The sequence below is a fragment of the Penicillium expansum genome (genome assembly GCF_000769745.1).
Source record: "Penicillium expansum strain MD-8 chromosome Unknown contig166, whole genome shotgun sequence".
In the NCBI taxonomy this organism is placed as follows: Eukaryota; Fungi; Ascomycota; class Eurotiomycetes; order Eurotiales; family Aspergillaceae; genus Penicillium; species Penicillium expansum.
Genome location: NW_015971345.1, coordinates 22,158 through 43,334, shown reverse-complemented (window position 1 = coordinate 43,334; position 21,177 = coordinate 22,158). Strand labels below are relative to the sequence as shown.

General features: G+C 44.9%; 3 protein-coding genes across 3 annotated transcripts; 2 read left to right on the top strand and 1 right to left on the bottom strand.

Annotated features, from left to right (window-relative positions):
* Nucleotides 1-1,670: 1,670 nt before the first annotated feature.
* On the top strand, nt 1,671-1,904 carry PEX2_049700 (uncharacterized protein; the record flags this gene model as incomplete). The annotated part of the gene is made up of 1 exon (XM_016742245.1): nt 1,671-1,904. One exon carries the CDS (start codon nt 1,671-1,673, stop codon nt 1,902-1,904), a length of 234 nt encoding a protein of 77 aa, XP_016597575.1.
* An 11,699-nt stretch (nt 1,905-13,603) lies between these two features.
* On the top strand, nt 13,604-13,903 carry PEX2_049690 (uncharacterized protein; the record flags this gene model as incomplete). Its single annotated transcript, XM_016742244.1, has 1 exon — nt 13,604-13,903. The coding sequence occupies one exon, from the start codon at nt 13,604-13,606 to the stop codon at nt 13,901-13,903; it is 300 nt and encodes a 99-aa protein (XP_016597574.1).
* A 5,410-nt stretch (nt 13,904-19,313) lies between these two features.
* PEX2_049680 (uncharacterized protein) lies at nt 19,314-19,859 on the bottom strand (the record flags this gene model as incomplete). Its single annotated transcript, XM_016742243.1, has 2 exons — nt 19,314-19,615; nt 19,790-19,859. 2 exons carry the CDS (start codon nt 19,857-19,859, stop codon nt 19,314-19,316), a joined length of 372 nt encoding a protein of 123 aa, XP_016597573.1.
* Between the last annotated feature and the right edge of the window lie 1,318 nt (nt 19,860-21,177).

Here is a 21,177-nt window from a genome sequence, read left to right as displayed (position 1 = left end):
AGGTAAATGAATTGAATGAACCACTGTGTAGAGGAATTTCATTCCAAAAGGAGCATATAGGCAACCAAAAGCCTTTTAACACAATATCCCTAATCAGAGAGGGGTCAGTAGGATAGATAACTTCAGTTATCAAGAGTGCTCCTCACTCCTGTACATTTAAATTCTAAAAGTGACTCTCCATCTGAGCGGAATGTGTTTGCCATTAGCTCTCCAGCTGCCGGAAAGATCTATGTCATCACTCGGGCTTAACCCGTGCGTTTGATGCATTTTTGAATGTTACTTGCAGAGCTCTCAACGTCCTATATAAACATGGACAAATTTCACATTGCTTTGACTTTTCATTAATATCCCCTTTCATCAGCTCTCAGTTGAAATTCATTCTGTTGTAAATATTTTCTTACTTTATATAAGTTCTATCGGTATATACAGGGAGCTTTGAAGGTATCAAAATAACTAGAATGTCGTGTATATTGCTACTACGTGACAGGGGCTCCTTCCTGGTGAAAACGCGATTTATCGTAGCAATTGCTATTTAAAGTCCTGCCCCATTGCCTTTCTCTTCCTCTTCTTTTCTTCTCCCACATTTCCGTGTTTTTGATCCTCTTCACCTAAACCCGCAACTGATTAATCCTTGCGAGTGTTAACAACACCGACGAAACAAAACAGAGCTACCAAACTCTCTTATCCTCTCGTCTTTAATTTCCCTACCCATCTACTACCGTTAAGAGTAAGAAACAAGTCTTCCCCTTGAAACCGTCTTCGTCGTTGCGTTTTCAACACAAAGCTGACAAAAGGAAAGTGGCCAATAACAGCCCAATTACCACAATTAACGATGATCATCTCGAAATGTTAACTAGGATCCGTGTCCGCGCTGAAGAGCGAGAGTTGTCCCGATGCCAAATCTGGGATAAGGCATACATGATAATAGAAATGGCCCAGGCCATCATAGGCCAGCCGATGGCACAGAACCTGGCCTCGACAAGCATGCTAAACGCACTAGAACAGCCGAAGGAAGTCCTGGTGGAGGAGATGGCGAAACTAAAATTGGAATAGGTCCGTGATAACTGGATTGTGGAAGCAATCTGGGAAGATATGGGGGGTAAATAAATGGCCATGCTACGCTGGCTTCGACCCGAGACATTCAATGCGAGCCAAAGCATGCATGGTGGTATGCGGCTATGACCGCAGCTTCAGAATCCCGAGAACAATGTATCACTGCTTGCTTAGATTCAAGGTGCGTGGTGGCATTCATTAACAACAACGTGGCCCAAAGACTGGAACTTGATACCAACAAGCTGGTAAAGCCAATTGCTGTGAATGGGGTCCGATCGCAAGTTACATTTCAAACCAATGAATAAATCTCAAGGTGTACGTTATGGGGCTGCAGGTTACATGGGCTCCAATCATCGATGGATCACGCACAGCAACGTGGACATGCTTCCGTTGAAATAAGTTCCATCGTTTTGACTAATTAAGTGAACTGAAGTTCCAGCTGCGCAGTGGGCTGTTACCTCTATCCATTATATATTTTCTCTACAAACTGCCCCCTTGCCCGTTTCTGCTCATCCTTGGGAGGTTTTGGCCAATAATGTAAAGTCTTCGCAGTACTTGCGTATCGGCGAAAAAATTGCTCGCAGCGGGTACCAACCATTGTTGACGAGCATCTTGAAATGCTCACGCGGTTACGCACCCGCGCCCTCGCAAGATCGAATGCTCGCTGGGATATTCTACTCGAGGTAACTTTCATCATGCACATGGTGCAGGATAATTTGGGCCGCCCACATCCTCGTCATACCCGCATTGGGAACATCCTCCTCGCCATGGAGCAGTATATGGAGGAGCAACACGACGAGCGAATTGCTTCAGCAATCTGGGACGATACTAGGGACTTCGAGTTAAATTGATGATGACGAAGTATCTAAATACGGGGGTTTAAAGCAGCCTGAAGAGCTTTGGGCGGTCGCGGAAACTCTTATTTCCTTCCAGAGTTACTCCTATTGCGCAGGGAAGACTACCTCTCTCTCAATACGCCTTAAGAGATTCTCCATATTTGCTTTTCTACCCAATTGTGAGATGTATATGTCCTCGGGTATCAATACCATCCATACTGTATGGCGTGTAATTCCATGTTTCTGGAATTAAACATGATCTATTCTTTGAGACAATATTATTACTTCCCCCAAAGTGAGACTCAACTCATTTGTATGTTCAAAGTGGGTGAAAGTGATGGAACGTATGTAGAGAGATGGTAAACAAAAATGAATAGCTTAATGTCATTTTTAACAAGGGTATTATGAAAATTATCTCGGTACAAAGTAATGTCAAATTGATAGGACTTCAAGAGGTCGCTGCACTAGCTCGTCGAATACCTTTCTCAGCCAATAGTCTCGAAAAGCCAGAGCTCAATTCATCCATCTGTCTGCTCTTCAGTGCGCAGCTCGCACAGCTCTTCTAAGAGACTTAGCATTCTATTCTCAAGAGTGTGGAGCATACCGGGGATGACGTGAGAGTAGCGGGAATTGTCTCCCGCGTTGAGGTTTATCAGACCAGCGGTGATACCTATTATGATCTGCCCCTCTTCCATGATGCTTTGGTAGGCGTATTCGCGATCATCCGCGCGTACTCGTAGCTGTGTGAGCAGCTCCAGTTGCTCATTGTTAAAGCACGGGATCGGCTGAGAATTGTCCACTTTTCCTTGTTCGCTTTACTTTTATGTTGCGATCGTAAATGGGGATATACCTCACTCTTAGTGGGAAGAAATCGACTGATTTGATCTGAAATGGGTGGAGATTCGATCTGTAACTTGACAAGTGGTAGTCAGCCTTTGGTCTCACAAATTCTTGCATGGTGCTGAGGAAGCTTACCTTGGTGATAGCATCCAAACTCGAGATGCAAAGTGTGGGATTTGAAGGGTAAAGGAAGAGAAGAAGACTGACTGGGAGAATTAATAATGCCATTCATACGAGTAAGCGCGTTTTCACGTGTAAGTAATTGCAATGTCTTACCACCAAACAGAAAGAGCAAGGCTGGTGTAGCCCAAGCAATTGCGTTGATAGCAATAGTCAACGCTTATGCGTACAAACTTACAGGTAATCGAGATCATATGACTCTATATCTCTACTCCCGAGGGTAGTATAGATCTATATACTTCAAGTCCTGCGATCCTCCATAGATGAGGACGTGATACCACATGACTTCATAGTCGTAGTTGAATTTCATTTTCTTGTTACTTCCCATTCAGACAACTGTGACTTTGTTCCTTATTTATTGAGGTGACAGTTATACCTTCCTTGTAAAAGCGCACTTCCACTTTTGGCAGTTACTATTTAAGATCTTGGGTGATAGTCTCTTCTTCCTTTTTGCTTACACTCCCCTCAATTGGTACATTGCTGCTGTCGCGTTTCTTAAAAGGCCAGTGAGGTACGATGGCTTTGAGAAGAATGAACTGCAACAAATCAATGAGCTAACAGAAAAGTCTTCTCTTACAGGCGGATCCTCACTAGAACTTCCAAAAACAACCAGCTAACATATATTGCTTTGTCTGAAAGTTTCATTCAACAACCATCGCTCAAACATCAAGTCTTAGAAACTGAGACCAGTAAGAATCGACATCCCCCCTCCCTAACCCCGTTCGAATTTGAAGCTAACAAGCAGGAAGTGGCGACAAACGAGCCGATCAAAACCCTCACCAATGAGCTGCTAGAGCTGCTCACCCAGATAAAAGTCTGACTAGATGAACAACAGTATGTTTGGGGCGAGACCCTTGAAGATGGGTGGCTCACTATGATGATAGCTGGAACGATCCTCACTTTGGCTTACCCCCATGACTGCTCTGGGGGCGAACGTCTGTGCAAATTGGAGCAAAGAATATGGCATTTGCTACAAAAAATGCGTATTCTTCTATTATGAACACCACCTAAACTATCGTTGTCCTAGCCTACCCTTATTACTCCCCTGCTGGTAATATTCTGGAGGCCTTGAAGAGAACGGATGCGGATCTTGATCCAAGAACTGCTCGTCCTGGGATTTGACGAGGAGTAGCTCATCACGAGCATGGGCCGAACTATCATCTATCGGCGATACGAGGAGCTCTCTCGGGAGCGTTTGCATTAGCTGGTGGAGCCTTAGATACTGAATATGCTGATCATTGATTCGTTTCTATCTTCTATTAGTAGGAATGTCAAGTTAGGTATAATGAATTCCAGTGTAGCTCTACTTCACATCTAGCACGCCTTATTAGTCACATCGTTGTGGTTTTATTCTTACCTATCACTGATATAAATTTTGCTCAGCTCCTTCCCTTTCTACGTGATAGTCGCGCCTCGCTTGTGAGAATGGTATCTTCTTTGCAGCAATTAATATCAAGATTTCAATTTTCCCCTTCGCTTCATTTTCTACCTAGTTCTATCGTTTCCAAATATCTCGTCTAAAAACCCGGGGTACAACCTCTTCAGTGATCAGCGACATCTATGAAAATTCAATAAGCTGACGAGTATGTCATTTTGCAAGTTGAACCTCACCAAGACATCCTATTTTTTCCATACACTTCAAGTCCATCCAAACTTACGGAAGTAAGTCGTAGTGGGCGGAAGATTGCATATAATCGTATAGGGATGTTGTCTTAGAATCATGGTCACAGCCTTTATGCGTGATGCATGCCTATATCCACCGGTTCCCTATCGACAATCTCCTTTAGGGATTATAGTAGCGAACGTAGATCTTGCTATGGGACGTGATAACCCCGACCTACGACTGTAGCTACGATCAAGCTTTTGCACAACAAATACGTGGTATATGTGCACAAGAGTAGCATGATGATCAAATCCGCCGACCGAGTTGAAAGGAGGACGGTGGGGTATGGTAGTCAGACCGGGCAATCACCAACGATCGCAAGCACAATTACTATTACAACATGAGAGTTTTCATTAAAAGAGTTCAGGGCAGCCTGCGAGCCTCAGGCGCCCATAATTTCGTTCGTATACATATTTCTATCTTCTATCAGTGAAACTATTGATGCAGGTTGAATTATTTCCCATTATTTAATCTACAGCTATATTCAAGACTTCTGTTATATATTTGAATTTACATCACAGTATCTTCATCTGCCTGAATATACACAGTGGTGAGTGATATTCAGTTCATTCTTACTTCTCATCTTGGCCATGAGAGCGAGTTGTCTCAAAGGAATTCATAATCCTCATTCAACTATCAATCAGAGCTCAACTAACGTGATGAAGTCTAGCTAGCTGTGTATGACTATGCAGGCGAGTCATCCAACTGAAGCAAGAGCTCGAAGCCTAATGTCGGATCGCTCCTAAATAGCATACAGATGCTGATTCATAGAAGGGTGTGAAATCACCCCAAAATATCTACCCATAGCAAGGAGCTTACGAGGACTGTCTATTTTATAGGTTAAACCCCAACATCACATCCTTCAAGCGATAGCCACTACAGGTAAGATTGACCGCTCTAACAAAGACCCCTCACACCCCGTCCCCATTCCTCGTCACGTTTTCAACATAAAGCTGACAACAAATAAAGTAGTGACCAACAAGCTCAATGGCACGATGGAAAATAACAACCGGGAGTTGTTGACTCGCATCCGCGCTCGAGCGGAAGAACGGGTATTGTCCCGATCCCAAATTTGGGATGAAGCATGTACGATCATGCAAGCTGCACAAGCTATCATCGGTCAGGGATCGCCTCAAAACGTGACTACGACTACTATCCTACATTCGATGGAAATGAGGATGGAAATACTTTCGGAGGAAATGTTGGATCTCCAATTTGAAGAGAACCGGGATGCCTAGATTGCAGAGGCAACTTAGGAGAATGTATGGGATCAGTAGGTGCCCATGCCAGGTTAGTTTAACAAGACGGCAGTGGTGACAAATCAACCCATTCTAATCATACGGGATGAGTGCCTCGAACTCTTGACCGAGATCCGATTGCGCGCAGAGGCACCAGCACGCATTCGTCTTCAAATCTTAGAGGAAGGATGCCACATCATGAGCATCTCCTGGACTAGGATCGTCCTGACCTACCCCAATGACTGCCTTGCCGGAAACCTTCTGTGGGCCCTGGAAGAGCGCATGCGGATATTGGCCCATGAACTGCTCGCCTTGGGATTTGGCGATGAGTACGACCGCGCGCTAGAGGAATGTATTTGGCGTGATATTCTTTAATTGGGGCTCTTGGTTGCCCTAGTCACCTGTCTAACAAGAACGCACCAAGTTGTGGCTACATGAACCTGAACCTTCTGTGTAATAACCTACATGGCTCAATGCGTTGATCTATCTAGGACTCTCCAGTTCTCAAATAAATGAGGGTGATCATGAAATATGATAGGAGAGCTTTCGATCAATACTCTATCTAGACTTTCATTGTCTCGCTCTAAATAAGTAGCATAAGCGTAATACTCCTCCTCTGATCTGGCCTTCTCATGTCCTTTTAGTAGCTGAAGGCTGTAAAAAGCATAAGGTATACCGGGGACTCTTCGGTATATAAACGTGGATCCCAACAGCATTTTCTGCGCTAGGCTACTATGACTAAATCAACGTATGACGGCAATATGTCATCTAGACCACCGGGTCACTTGTTTCTCCTGATCTCAGTTTTTATATTTCCTCACTTCGATCAAATAAAGCTGTAATAAGTTATAGAGTCACTACCTGGCCTGCCGTTCGTAATCCTTTATATGATAAAATATTACTCTTCCCACAACCCTAATACCACCACCTGTCGGCATATACCACGTCATTATTAGAACAAGCCACGTCATTTGTATAAGCCTCGACTCCCAGTTCACCTAGGTGTTTCTCGCCTATAATGTCACCCCTGAACAGCCCCTCGCTCCCACCGGTACGTGAATTGATATATTACTCACGTTCTAGCTTAATTTGACTCACTGAGCCAGAATAGTTTACCGTTCCCCCAGGTTGGACTAGGGAAATGTCAAGCCCTGACATTCGCCACGAGTGGGAAGGCCATGAATCGGAAGGTCCGACTCTGGCCCGACAGTATGGCCTTGGACCGGCATGGCCGGTGATGGAGGATACTGAGGCCTCATTCACCATCTTTCAATCTGATGGCAAATTCTATCTCTGGCAGCGGATGGAGGATGATTTATATGAGATAGGCTGTCGGGACATCTGTGAGATTGCGCTTAAGATTTCTCAATCCAAGTTCAGAGACCTACGCGTAGATCGTCTCCCTCCACCGCACCTGCCTTGATTTGTGTCTCTTTTGTTCCTGTCGGATTTCATAGTCTCCAGCAGTCACCCTTCCCAGATCTTCATTCAATGTCACACTTTACATCATCCATCTCGCCGTCTCTGTATACCTCTCCTGACAGGTTATGACCCCTCAAACCTTCATTCGCTCATCGTGTCCTTCTCATCCGAGGGGTTCTCTATCCAAGCCGCCGTTGTGAACCATGAACCGCGTATCTCGTCCTACCCCTCACACAGAAGCAAGCTTTCATCCAGTGCCCGCTCCATACTTGGGATTCCTGTCCTTTTAACACACTGATCGGCGAAGAAACTCAGTCAGCTGGGAGATTCCATCCATCCACGAGCGAACCGCAGTCTTGCCACCTACTTCCTACATTCACAATACACTCCAAGCGTCGCGCAAGCCCTACACCAACACTGCAATTACTATCTTCGTCGCATAATAGAGTCATCCCAACACACTCTAGGTCCACACCTACCACATCGGGGTCCAACGGTTCAATAGGCCCGTTACCCTTACATACGACCGGGTCAATACTCCTCATACCTGTTAATTCCGTCGTACACTGCCTACGTCGAACTACCCAAGGCGCGCAGTCAATCGTACCTTTCAACTTCCACTCTACGCATGCTCTTAGTTACAACCTTCCACGCCCATCCCATTACTTCTTGGTGATTTCACAACATCCACCTCTCCGCACTCATCCATCCGACTCTTTTCTCATGGGCCAGTGCGATCTAACCTCTATGCTGTCCACGCTCAATGTCCACTCCAGAGACCATTCATAGCTAAGGTGAGTAATACCGCCCTACTACCAATACAATATCCACTAACCTGACGAGCGACTAGTGAGCTTTGTGGTCTACGGAAATGTGCATGAGAGTTCTATGCCAACATGGACGAAAGAGCCCTCGGAATGGAGCCAGTAATATGCGATGAAGGTCATCATGTTCGGAGGAGTCGAGCCTTTAGCTTCCGTCCATCTTATCCACGCTCTAGGTGCTGAAGTGTGGAGGACAATGTGCGCGAAGTAAGGCCCAAGGATGTGATAAAAACAAAATCCTACAAGAATGATACTCGCCTCAAATTACAAATCCTTCGGGATGTCTCCGCGCATTCAGCTGACATGCAAGCGCTCATAACAGAAACTGTCTAGCGGCGTGAAATTTTCCTGCGGTGTGTGTCCTGTGTCCGCGGCTAAACAGACCAACCCAAAGGCCCAGGTTGTTGATGCTGTTATAAGAAAATACTCGACCAAAATGCGGTACGGGATATGCCCTCTAACACAAAAGCGGAAATCCCCGACTTGAACGAGCTTAAGAAGTGTTTCTTCCATGTTCTAGGACTTTCCTGAGAAACACGATCGTTTGGAATCATGATCCACCTGTTCTTCATGGCCAACTCTTGGCGATTCCTTGATGTCCTAGCGCCTAGTCCAACTCGCAAACGAGTGTCCTTCAAATGGAGTGGAAAATCCCCTGAAAGGAAAAAAGCCGCAAAAGAGAGCCTAGAGTGGGCACCCCATGTCTTGTTTGGCGTGCCTCCGTTACCCGGACAACGGCATCTTCTTCTTTTCTTTCACCGCGATATCGCTTCCCTCCGCGAGGGGATGATAGGCCAACGGGGCGATGGGAATTCGAATCCTCGGGCATCTCGGTGGCTTTAGCACCGGATCAGGAACCTCAAAGGTAGGTCCTGATCGGACCGTCACATGTATCAGTATGACCGATTGCTTGATTGTCAGGGGAAAGCTCTTCCCGCTCCAGCAAAGTTATCGAAACTCTAGCTTCACCGGCAATAAAAATCGTTCATATATATTTGGCTTCTGTTAGTAGATGAAATCCCGAAACCATGTAATTCTATAGAGCATCCCAAAACAGAATCGACTTTTATTTGACTGCTTGCTACTTGAAGACCGGCTCTTCCGACCTGGGCAACGGGATGTGCTGACTACACTACGTAATGATCTGTAGAACATGATACTTTATCTTTGTAGAGAAAATAGGAGGCCAAAAATATATTACCTCAGGCTCACAATGCATCTTTGGGTTTCTTTCAAAGCGCCCAGCTGCTAGGGACCGCCAAACCGCCCGTTGCTTTTATTTCCGTTGATCCCACTCTCCATCGTCCTACTCTTAAATATATCTTTAATTTTAATTATATTTTACTCCTTGTACGCTTCAGCATTATAAATGGCGTTTTATTCATAAGTCCTAGTATAGTTAGTCAAAGCAGGAGAAAGCTATTGCTTGCCTTCATCCACCTTCCTCTTTCCATTTTGAAAATGTCAATCGTATCCTCCTCGTGAAAGCGCAGTCCATCGTCTGCCATATAAAATCTTTCACCACACCACCTTCTCTCTTCTCTCCTTCAAAAGGGGCATTAAGTACTCGCATAGTACAAAAGGTATGACCCATTCAGTCCGTGACCAAGATTTACCATGGCCCGATAGGCTAACACTCATTAATCTACAGCTTAAATATGGCGAACTTATCTATGGCCTGCCTACTTGCAATTTCTCTTGACCCTTCTTGGCAAGTGAGATATACTCCCTTCCAAACTGCATTTCGAACAACAAACTAACCAGTACAAAGTGGTCGAACAGTCCCTACTCTCACGCCAAATGACGAGCAGCTAGAAGAGCTGGGCAAGATCCACATGCGAGCGAACGAGAGAGCGCAACAATATAAATGGGCCCAGGGCACGTTTTCTGGTACTATCAGGTACTGATGGAAATAAGGGCAAAGCTTCATCATATGTGTCGACTCGTGTTCCATCAACTGACCAACGAGGAGCAAAACGACGAGCTACTGGAGCGTGGGCTATGAAACCCGGTCTGTTAGACGTATGGTAAATTTTAACCAGCGGATGGAAAGGTTTCTATTGTTTCGTACACTGCTTTTATGAACCTTAAAACAGCAATATGTATCCACGAATTCATTTCGATACATCCTCCACTAGTATAGCTTTGATATTAGTTTTCTAGATTAACCGGAGGATGCCGACTTGCCTCCGCATTTTGTATTGCTTATCCGTAAGGCCATCTTGATTAATCCCCTATCATATGTTTATCTTTTTCTTTTACCGTCTAGCTACATATATTCTTTGACAGAAGGAAATATCGCATTACTTTCATTTTCCCTACACATCATTGTTGCATGGGCCCTCTATCATATATCACTGTTCATTTGATTATATTTGAGTATATGGCTTAGTATTGTAACTGGTCCCTCCTTCTCGCATATAGTTATAAAGTGGTATTCTTTGGCCTTATCAGCCTTGGTGTTTGCATTTGGCAGGTGCGCCTTCCTCGTGGGGACGCAGTTCCTAATTGCTATTTAAGAATCTCTTTCTACTTTATTCTCTTCTCTCTCTTTCTTCTCTGACAACCGCATTATATACCTACGACTCACCAAAGGTATGACCCATTTGGCCTATGACCGCAACTTTTGATGAGATACTAAACCAAGGTCAGGTTGTCTACAGTTCAATCTAACGCACTCATTTCCACCATACTTTCACTCTCATCGAACCCTTGAAGAGTGGGATAAACACCATCCTAATCAAAGTTTCGACCAACAAGCTAACCAGTGCACAGTGGCCGAGCCTCGGCCTATTCCTACGCTAGATGAGCACCAGCTTGAGCAGCTAGCGCGGCTGAAAGAGTGCAGCGACGGGAAATCATCGAGAATCACTACCGCTATTGAGCGCATTGAAGCATGGATGGACCCAGTTTTGAACGACTATAATATGCTCGTCGGCATACGGACCTGGTTGATTCGCCTCAGATGACGACTGCTGCCTCGCCTTGACACCGGGGCCGAGACGGACGCTGAATTGGAGCAGGATATTTGGAATGAGGTCCTTTAAAATTACAAAAGATATAAAAGGTCAAGATTGAGCTATTTTGGTGCGCACTTCGTTGCGCAGAAGCTCCCTTATCAAATGGAGAGTTTGTTTCCCAGAAGGCCCGCTTACTCCGGTGACCCGCTTGGATCTTGTATTTGTTCGAATTGTTACCAGTACCGGAGAAACAGTCCAAATGGCGAATTACCGGATGAAGAATTTCGCAGGCTTGATCAGGGATCCTCAGTAGTCCTCCATATTCCCAATTTGCGAACAGAAATATGAATTAATGAATCCACTCACGTTTATCTTACAATCAGTAGAGTTTCAGGTCTACCTAGGTAGTCTTCTAGGCTCACCCGAGGTGAAGATCAGCTACCCTACGGTCTACAGGTTCTTGTCTTACTTAGTCACAAAGCCATCTCGAATCAGTATCACATAGGATATTTGTCTTGTTCTGTCACCGCGAGATATATATGTGGGTAGACATCAGTCATGTCCTACTTTGCTCTCACCTTTCATTAAGTTTATTTCTCACTCAGGGTTGTCTCAAATATCACTTCACCATCATATACGGTGGGTAGTATTTATATATCTTAGCTTCCTGTCCGCTATCTCCTTTTCGGTGTCTATGAAGCACTAGAGTCGGGCTTCATGAGTCTCGCGCTTAATCTTTGGGAGTGACAGTCTGAAATCTTTGATGAACACGCAGTTTCGCGCCATTTGCTACTTAACATCCCACCCACCACGCTCTTATCGACTTCCTTTCTTCCACCATCGCACCAACAACACCCATACTAATACTAACCATCACTAACTCCTCACATGATTCGTCTGCTAGCTACCCGATACGTCAAGATTTTGCTGCATTCACCGCCTATCGCCAACTTCAAACACCGCATTGCGTGCCCATAAACTACCAGAGATATAACCCATTCGGCCCATGAACAATATATCCGCGGTGAAGCAATCAGCTAAGCCTGGGTAATGTGAAGTGGCGACATATCGACCGATGCCAGCCCTACGGGATGAGGAGCTTGAACTTCTCACCGAGATCAGATGCTGTGCAAATGAACGGTCACAGGACCGCACCCAAATCTTTGACGAGCCATGTCACATCATGATGATGGCCCAAACGATTTTTGTACGAGCCTACCCCTACGACTCCCCCACCAGGAACACATTGTGGGCATTGCAAGCACCATTCTTCAATATAGCCGAACGTATTCGTTGGCTTTACCGACCTCGATTTTTTCGTTTGGCGGGTGCTCCTTCCTCCCGGGGACGCAGTCCCTAATTGCCATTCAACATTCGCCTCTGAATTTCTTCTCTTCTCCTTTCTCCTCCAGCCACATTGCGTGTACTTCTAATCTGCCAAAGGTATGACCAATTCGGCCTATGACCAAGATTCGCGATGAGGAGATAAGCTGACAATGGGTGTCTGACAGCTCAAGAACATTCCAAACTTTTCCAACATACTCCAACTAGTGAGATAACCCTTATTTGCGAACAAGTTTTTTCATATAAAGCCAAACGCAAAGTGGTCCAACCACATCCGATTTCCGTGCTCAATAACCAGTTGCTCGAAGAGCTGAACTAGATCTTCATCCGAGCAAACGAAAGACCGCAACAATACGTATGGATCCAAGAGACGGGTTTAGAGTTTTAGCTACGATGTGCCTCTAGTGGGTTCGTGTTGCACAACCGATACCAATGCCTTAGAGGTTGAGTTGAGCTTCAGGCCCGCTTAGAGCCCGTTTGGGCAATGAGGAGTGGGAGCATGATACTGAGAATCCTCCTTCCTTTGCACTACCTCGCTGGTCCAGTATTGACTAGAAAATGATAGGCTCTTATAGATAACAATACTTTTCGTCATTTGGCTTGGCTTTGTATCAGTAGACCTGTGAATTTCAGGGTTCAGACTATCTTTGTTGTAAAACAATGTACTTGCATTAAATTTTCTTTCTTTCAAGGTGTATATAAGTATCGTCAATTCTCACCTTGTTCTCACGTTTCGTTGAAATCTCCCCTTCGTTAGCTCTCTATTAGGTCTTACTTTGCTATCAATTATGAGATTCTATATACATATTCTCATTGTAACCTAGGCTTGATCTATCTAGGTGTGGAAAATGTTGATGTGCTGTTACCACTATTGCGGATACATTGGGTAGACATGACCAGCCTAGGTTTCTCTTTCCATTGTGAGCGTGAAAATATAATCTTGTAAAGATGCAGTCTCTCGATTGCTATATAAAGGCCTACCTACTTTTTCCTCTTCACTTCTCCAAACAATCACATTTTGAACTCACCACACACAACCTTAGACTCTCCGGGTAAAATCCCTCAACTGATTACTCAGACTCACAAAGGAAGATGAAGCTAATGGGTACTTGTTTCGCAGGTTGCCAGTCCACCAAATTTTTCGTAGAATACACATTCTCATATCACCACAATCACAGTGAGATACAACCCCTCAATGCTACCTCCCCAACCACAATTCAAACAAAAATCTGACGAGCCATAAATGGCGGAGAACCGCCAAATCGAGGCGCCTACAGATAGCCAGCTTGAAGAGCTTACGCTTTTACGGGTTAGGTTGAGCCAGCGCGCTCAGGCCCGCGCATTACTCGTACTTGAAGCGCAGCAACTTCTTGATTGCGACAATTTTCTAACGACATTGAACCAATACGTGCTTCCACCCCCGTTACTGGAATATGTACAAGAAATTCTAGAACAGCGATGGGCGCTCCTATTAGACGTACTTGAGCAAGTGCGTCTGCAGGAGGAGCAGGACCAGGCGATGTTGGGAATGTGGGAGGATTAAAGTAACACAAAGCGAATCTACAGCCAAATATCAAAATTGAATCTTCATGGAGAAATCGAGCAGATCTCAAAGCTTCGACTTCCCAACACTCATAGCTTGTGAAGTGACAGTCTGCTACCCATTTTGCTATATTAGCTCCATCCAACAGAAGCTCAGATACCATCCCCAGGAACGTCCCCTTTCCCGGTATTCACTTTGGTCGTTCGCAAACCCTTCTCGATTCCTATTTACCATAACACTTAACTCTAAGGTAAAATCCCTCCACTTATGACCAGGACTTTCGAGGGGACAAAAGGCTGACTAGTAGTGGTCTTTACAGGTTGAGAGAAACTATTCTGATTCACACCATCTTTTCCGATCCCTCATATTATCTACCATACCAGTGAGATACGCCCCCTCAATGCTTTTATACTCAATTGCGTTTTAAATACATAGCTAACAAGTAGGAGATAGCGGAATCCCAGCCGATCCTCGCGCTGACTAACGAGGAACTTGAAGAGCTGACACAGGTACGAGTCAGAAGAGCCCAACAAGCTAGGGCTCGGGCGATACTTATACAGGAGGCTCAAGAGATCCTCGATTTCCACAATTTCCTAGAAACGCTGAGTCAATATTTGCTCCCACCTCGCTACTTACAATATGTGCAAGCCATTCTAGAACGGCGATAGGGGCTCTTACCGGACTTACTGGAACAACTGCGTCTTCAGGAGGAGCACGACCAGGCCTAGTTTGGAATGTGGGAGGATTAAAGTGATAAAAAGTGAATATACAGCCAAATATTAAAATGGAATGTTCATGGAGAAACCGAGCAGTTCTCAAAGTAGCGGGTAAGCTCCGACTTCCCAACACTCCTAGATCGTTAGGATATAGTCTACTACCCCATGTTGATCCTGCCAGGCCTAATCTGTTGCTTACGCGTCCAAGAACAGCAGGGTCAGGAGACGCTTTGCATCTAGGAAAAATGATAGTACAGAGATCAAATCACCTTTCTAAGTGAACCACTCAGCTTGGGAACATTGTCGAGCAATAATATCATCATGTCCTTTAGCTTCCTTTGTTGACAGTGGAGATACAAGGTTAGATTTCTAGATCAACTCGAACCTAGTATCGCAGGGCAGATTCATTCAGCTCCAATTTTTTCTTCTCTTCTTGTAATGCTTTCTCATTACAATATGGAATTAGGCTCATCTTTGATGAGGATTATTTTTTTCAGTTCGTTCCCTAATCAGGAATTTGCTACGCTTCCCTTTTGTCACTCGGAAGCTCCCATGCTCTAAGGTTGGGCTCATTGCAGAAAGCCATCCCAAGTGAGCCTATTTTACGGCCATAGATACCTCTCTGATTTTGCTCTTCCTTCTTCTTCAATTAAATCTCATTTGCTGGAAATTATGACATCTAAATGAATATTTTCTCCGTATAACTAATGACAGGTATATAAAGATGTTGAAGGTATGGCTATCACCATGAGGGAAACATTACTTAGAGCCAATGGTATTCTTGCTAGTTTGAAGGGGGCAATCGCACCTTCCTCGTGAAGCCCTACTGACTGGATTGGTATTTAAGCTCCCCCCTCATATCCTTTACTCTTACCTTCAGCAAAACCTTCACCAAGAATCCCATTTGCCACCCACAACCTTTGACACCAAAAAGGTGAAATCCCTTGGCTCATGACTGCAGCTTTCGATGAACCAAAGGCTAACTAGCACTGGTTCCTCTGCAGTTTAAACATTCTGTCAGCAACAAAACAGTGAGATACCACGCTCGATTCTCCATTTCTAACTGCTTTCTAAACAAAAGACTGACAAGGAAGAAATGGCGGACAATCATCATAGCGAGGCAGCGCCAGGTGATGGAAATCAATCCCAGCGGCAGCAAAGGGCCATTCACCGAGGTCGCGCACTCACACGGATCCTGCGCGGAATACAAGAGATTCTTGGGTATTGCAACTTTGTTGCGAGGAACCCGTACCACTTCTCCTCCGAACACATGGAGTCGGTTGACCAATTCCTACAGCCGAGATGGGCGGAGTTGGTGCGTCAACTTTATATCATAGCGCTTGAAGAATATGCGGACAGCCATCTAGCTGATGCATTGGAGCATTGAGAGCACAGTAAGATTTTCAAATCTCATTTCAGCGGCCTGGTAGCCAGCCCGCACGCTTTAAAACAAGCACAATACTTCATCCCGGAGTTGCTAACATCGAAGCTGTCAAAGAGACGTACCCAGTACCCCGCAAAAATGAAATCTCCAGTTTTGAGAAGGCAAGCGACATATCACAGTCCTAGACGCAGACGCTTGGCTCTACCAGTGGCGAGTCCACCCAGATGACGTCGGAAGGCTGGAAGGTGATAACCGACAGAGATCACGAAATTTTTGAAGTAGTAGCGATAGACCACTACGATTACATAGCCTGCGTGCAAAGAGATGAATACGTCTGTCTTCGGCTTTCTGTCCTACCAGTAACACTTCAAATCAGCCTTACACATGATTCCAACCCGGATATTATTACAAGTTCAATCTATGCGTCTATGGATATCTCTGCAGCCACTGAGTACCGTTGGACAGAAAATGGCTATCGAGGTCTGGTCTTCTAGTATTTCCACACGTCAGATACACTCGTAATACCTCAGCACCAAATTAAGGCTCTGATGATTTTCTTGTCACACACGCATTCCCCTGTGCAACAAGTTGTCTGGATCCCTCCACTCGAAATGAGCAAAAATCCAGGATTCTAATTAAGAAGTTACTGGAATCGAGTTACAAAAAACTTCAAATTTGTCAGTTCGCTGGCCCGCATGATATTCGCATGTTCCAAGAAACCCCATTCTCATTCTACTCGATGACATATAATGAGAACCGCCGAACCAAAAAGGTCCTTTGTCGTGGGAATACGGATTGCTGTTTCTACTACTTCGGGCTTAAAGAAGTGCAAGCGATCAATCTCGTTATTATCGAAGCAAAGCATGCAGATTGGGGATGGCCAAATTCTTGCGTACATGTCGATAGTGTAGTCAGAACGACGCAAGAGAAAGCAATCCGATTGAACATTATAGGGTTGCTTAACATGGTGTTCTGGGTTTCGTTTCTTTGAAATCAATCATCATGGTGAGTGGTCGTTGACCACATTGTTCCTTGCTCACTTTTTGGACCATCGAGGCTAGTATCACCCTACACATGACTACGGCTTTCGATGAGGCAAGACGCTAGCCACCTCCAGTTCCTCTACAAGCTGAAGGTTCAATCAACAAATCAATGGAGACGCCTCTTTGAGGGATCAGTCCGACACATCCTTTTTATGCTAGGTTCTCAACCGCGCTCCAAGCATATAGCCAACAAGGAATATATGGCAGACAGCCGCTACATCCAGACACCCACGAACGGGCAACAACAGGCCTAGTTGCTGGTCTGGGTATTAGGCGAGATCGTGCTCTCGCACGCATCCTTCGTGGGTTACGAATGATCAATGGATATTATGCTCATATCGCCACTAACTCACACCCATTCTCGCCGGAACACCTAGAATCATTGGACCGAGTCTTGCAACGGAGATGGGCAGACCTTATGGATCTGATCAACGACATAGAAATTAAAGAACTTCTGGACGGCCAGTTACTTGGTGCATTGGAGGAGTGAGGGGAGGACAGTGATCAATTACCTCTCTCGTTGAGACGCGCCGGTAATGAAGCATGGGTATCCTGTGAATAGCTTGACTAAAAAAGAAAATCGAACTGATCTCCGTTGTCATCTGGCTAATAATCATAATTACTCTCCCTTTCTAGTCTAAGAGAATAGTCAACTCTCACCAATCATAACACGCTATTTAATGAGGTGGTTCTCGCAGTATCTTTGCAATCTATCGTACCACCAATAATCAAAATGGTGATTGAGGCAGTCATAAAAGCATCTGAACTTGAATGGTTCATTTTGTTTGTCTTGGGGAAAACCATCAACTTAGATCTCTCGCACAACTGGACATCACTTTGTGTTCAGATTTCCATCAGTTTAACACATAAATATAGGCGAGCCTTTTCCAACGGGGTATCCGGTGAAGTCGGGCTCGCGTAGGAGCCTATTATATATTCCCGATGCTGCGGCCTTCCGATCTAGGACTTTGGCTATATACTGGTAGCAACATACTTTGAGGACAACCCCCAATGTTCCCTTCCCTATTTGGCACGGATATATATTAGGAGGGGGAAAGACCTTCCCACAGGAGATCTCATCATCTAAGAAGGATGCAAATCCTGCGACAAGCGAGGGAGATTCTCTGTTTACTAAATCATTCCAGCTAACCAACACCATCTCCCCCACACACTTGTTACCGGTGAGCCAGGTCTTAGATCAGAGATGTGCGACTCTTGTTGACGTGAAGAAGAGTTTGACGGCCATTCACTGGTGCTATGCGGGAAGTACGAGGAGTGGGAGAGAGGAGTGATGCAGAATCGAACCCGCTACGACGCTCGGGTCGTGAACCACGCCCTCATCTTCCGACGGTTAATCTTGACTTCATTATATTACAACCATCAAGAGTCCTGTTTGTTATCTCTCAGATGCCACAGGCTCGCCATCCCATAGTTACTGACTATATAGTCAGTCACCTTTCCCAGTTTGTACATTAACTCTCTAACAATCTACACATTGTATACCATCGTCTACCATCATAGACATCAACAAGTCCCATCAAGTGCAGCTTGACCAGTGAGTCGCAATGATGCTACATTTCTCATCAAATTTTAACAAAAGGCTCACAATCCAAAGGGAGGACCATGTATTCCACCTGGAGGCTTTCTCCTGAAAACTATCAGAAGCAACTACCGATCACTACACCCCGCAAGCCTTCCCTGTCTACATATTTCCTACGTGTATCAAATCGAATCTGGGAGACCAAGATATACAGCTACCGCTTCACTTTCAAGGTCAGCTTTGTTTTTGGCACGGTCAACCCACCTCCTATACTCCCGTTAGCTGCTGTGAGCGTGAGTTTTGATTTTGGAATTCCATGATAAAGTATTTCCTGGCAAAGACTGACAATCCCCGGATTTGATTGGTCAACTAAGACGGACAACGCTTAAGTCTAGAATTTGCCCCGATTTCTTCTTATTGATACTACAGTGCATTTTATTAGCTGCATCAAGGAAGCAAGAATCGCCGCTAATGCTTTTGGAGACCAGCCGGCGAACATGGACCAAGGAGTGGCCTGTCTTCATCGACGATGGGGTCAAAACATTGTCCCAGCTAGAACCAAATTGACTGAAACTACACCAAAATTAGTCTCTGGCTTGGACTAACATAAAATGCCGAATTCACGGCTCGCAACATTGCATGTGTAAAAACGAATTTGGATAATCATGGGCCATCAGAGCCTCAGAGGTAATCAATTTTCCAACCTCCGGAATCTTTCGCCAGCTGCTCAAACCACTTCCTCCCAGATGTGCATCTCCTCCTCGGCATCCATTTCCTCCTCAGCCTGCAACTGCATCAATCGTTGCTCAAGGCGATGCAATTCGTGGTCCATGTCCCAGAGCAGGTTTATGTGAGTCTGGTCGAAATATGGATATTCGGCAATCGTGGCCTCCGTTTCATTTGCGATGAGCCCCATCTCATGATGTATCTTGCTGCGCTCTTCGGCTCGACTATGAGCACGATCGGTGAGGATTGTCAGCTTTTCAAGCTGTTCATCGTTAGGCGTCGGGATACGGCGAGGTTCCGCCACTTTAGACCAGTTAGCTGTATGCTCGATACGTGGGAGGGAGCCTATCTGACTGTTGAGTGATTATTGTATTTGGTGTGTCTGAGTATCGACGTGGTTTAACCTGCAATGTAAGCAGAGTCGTGGTTAGCTCATTGTATTGTCGCAAATTCTTTTTGTAGGCTAGGGGGTCATACCTTTTGGTTTTACCTGCTTGGTGGCAGCAGGTTTGGGATGTGATGGTTGAAGAAGTTGAAATTCAAACATAAGGTGGGATCTTAAATAGCAATCCAGGGACCGTACCTTCCTATGGTGCTATTGTCGTTTACAAAATGAATACAACAATGCTCGTGCAGCCTGATCCATACCTCCCAAGCAGCTATAGCCATAATCTAACTTTGTCATCACTTGTATGACTCCACATCTATTGACGATGTAAGACCATATCAGAGCTACATTTTACATAGGACTGATAGAGCAATGAACTGAACGAAAAGTGAGACCAAAGTGAGCCTAATAGCATAATTTTGTGATTACCTAGTATGTCGCGACATAACAGTTCGTTCTCCATGTTACTACCAGTTCTTCAAATAAATTAGTGTCTTCAACTAAAATTCATATTAACGGGATAGTATTCTATCAAGAGTGAGGAAAGGAAAATGTGAAGAAACATCATCACCAGTGGCTAGCTGGTGGCATATCGGAGGAAGATTTCAGGTCCAGGGATGCAGCGAGATTTCCGGACTGATCAGTTCAGCTATTTCTGTAGATTTAGGGCTGTTCTAGCTGGAATGGAGAAGGGACGGCATCATCAACGCTGTCGGGAAGCTCAAATATGAAATGAAGGGCTAGATGAGTCCAACCTTTGCATTTGCATCGCGCTATGTATATATTCATGCAGTTTACACTTCGTAGTCGATATTCACAGCTGATATAGGCCAAAGCAGAGGAAGAACCCTTGACCTGGCCTGTGAGTTTGAAATGTCAAGTATATATATCATTCGGCACCTCTTCCCATCATTTCCTTGGACCTATTCTCTTCCTATATAAACAATAACCCCGACTAGCCTCCTTTAGATTCCAATTCAGGACCTCGATAGAAAGGTATGGTCGAACCACCCAAGAACCGGATGCATACCCCGTAAGAAAGAAATCCAGAGGAACCGTAGTTTCAATGCACTAGATTTCAGTGGCACAATGAATGAAAGATCAAGCTTTTGTTTTGGCGATGTTAGTGGCATGGCGGTTGATGATCGGCAGGGGAAGATCGAAGATCATGTTGACGTCATATCACAAGAATGCCAATTATCTTGTCAGGGAAGATCTCAACCGCGCAATCATATACTGGGATTAGAGAAGAATTTAGTATTTATGTTTGCGTGTTGAAAACCCTGATGTACCAGAAAACAGAAATGTATATGGAATTGGGTAGAATAAAATTCACAGTCCACTCAGTGGAAGAAAGTACAGAGTAGAAAGTAAAAGGAGATCAAATCAGTAGCAGTGTCCAGTGCTTTTGATCTCAGATATAGCCAGAGATCTTCCAAGGTTGGAGATCGGTTTCTGTACATCGTATCCGCCTGCT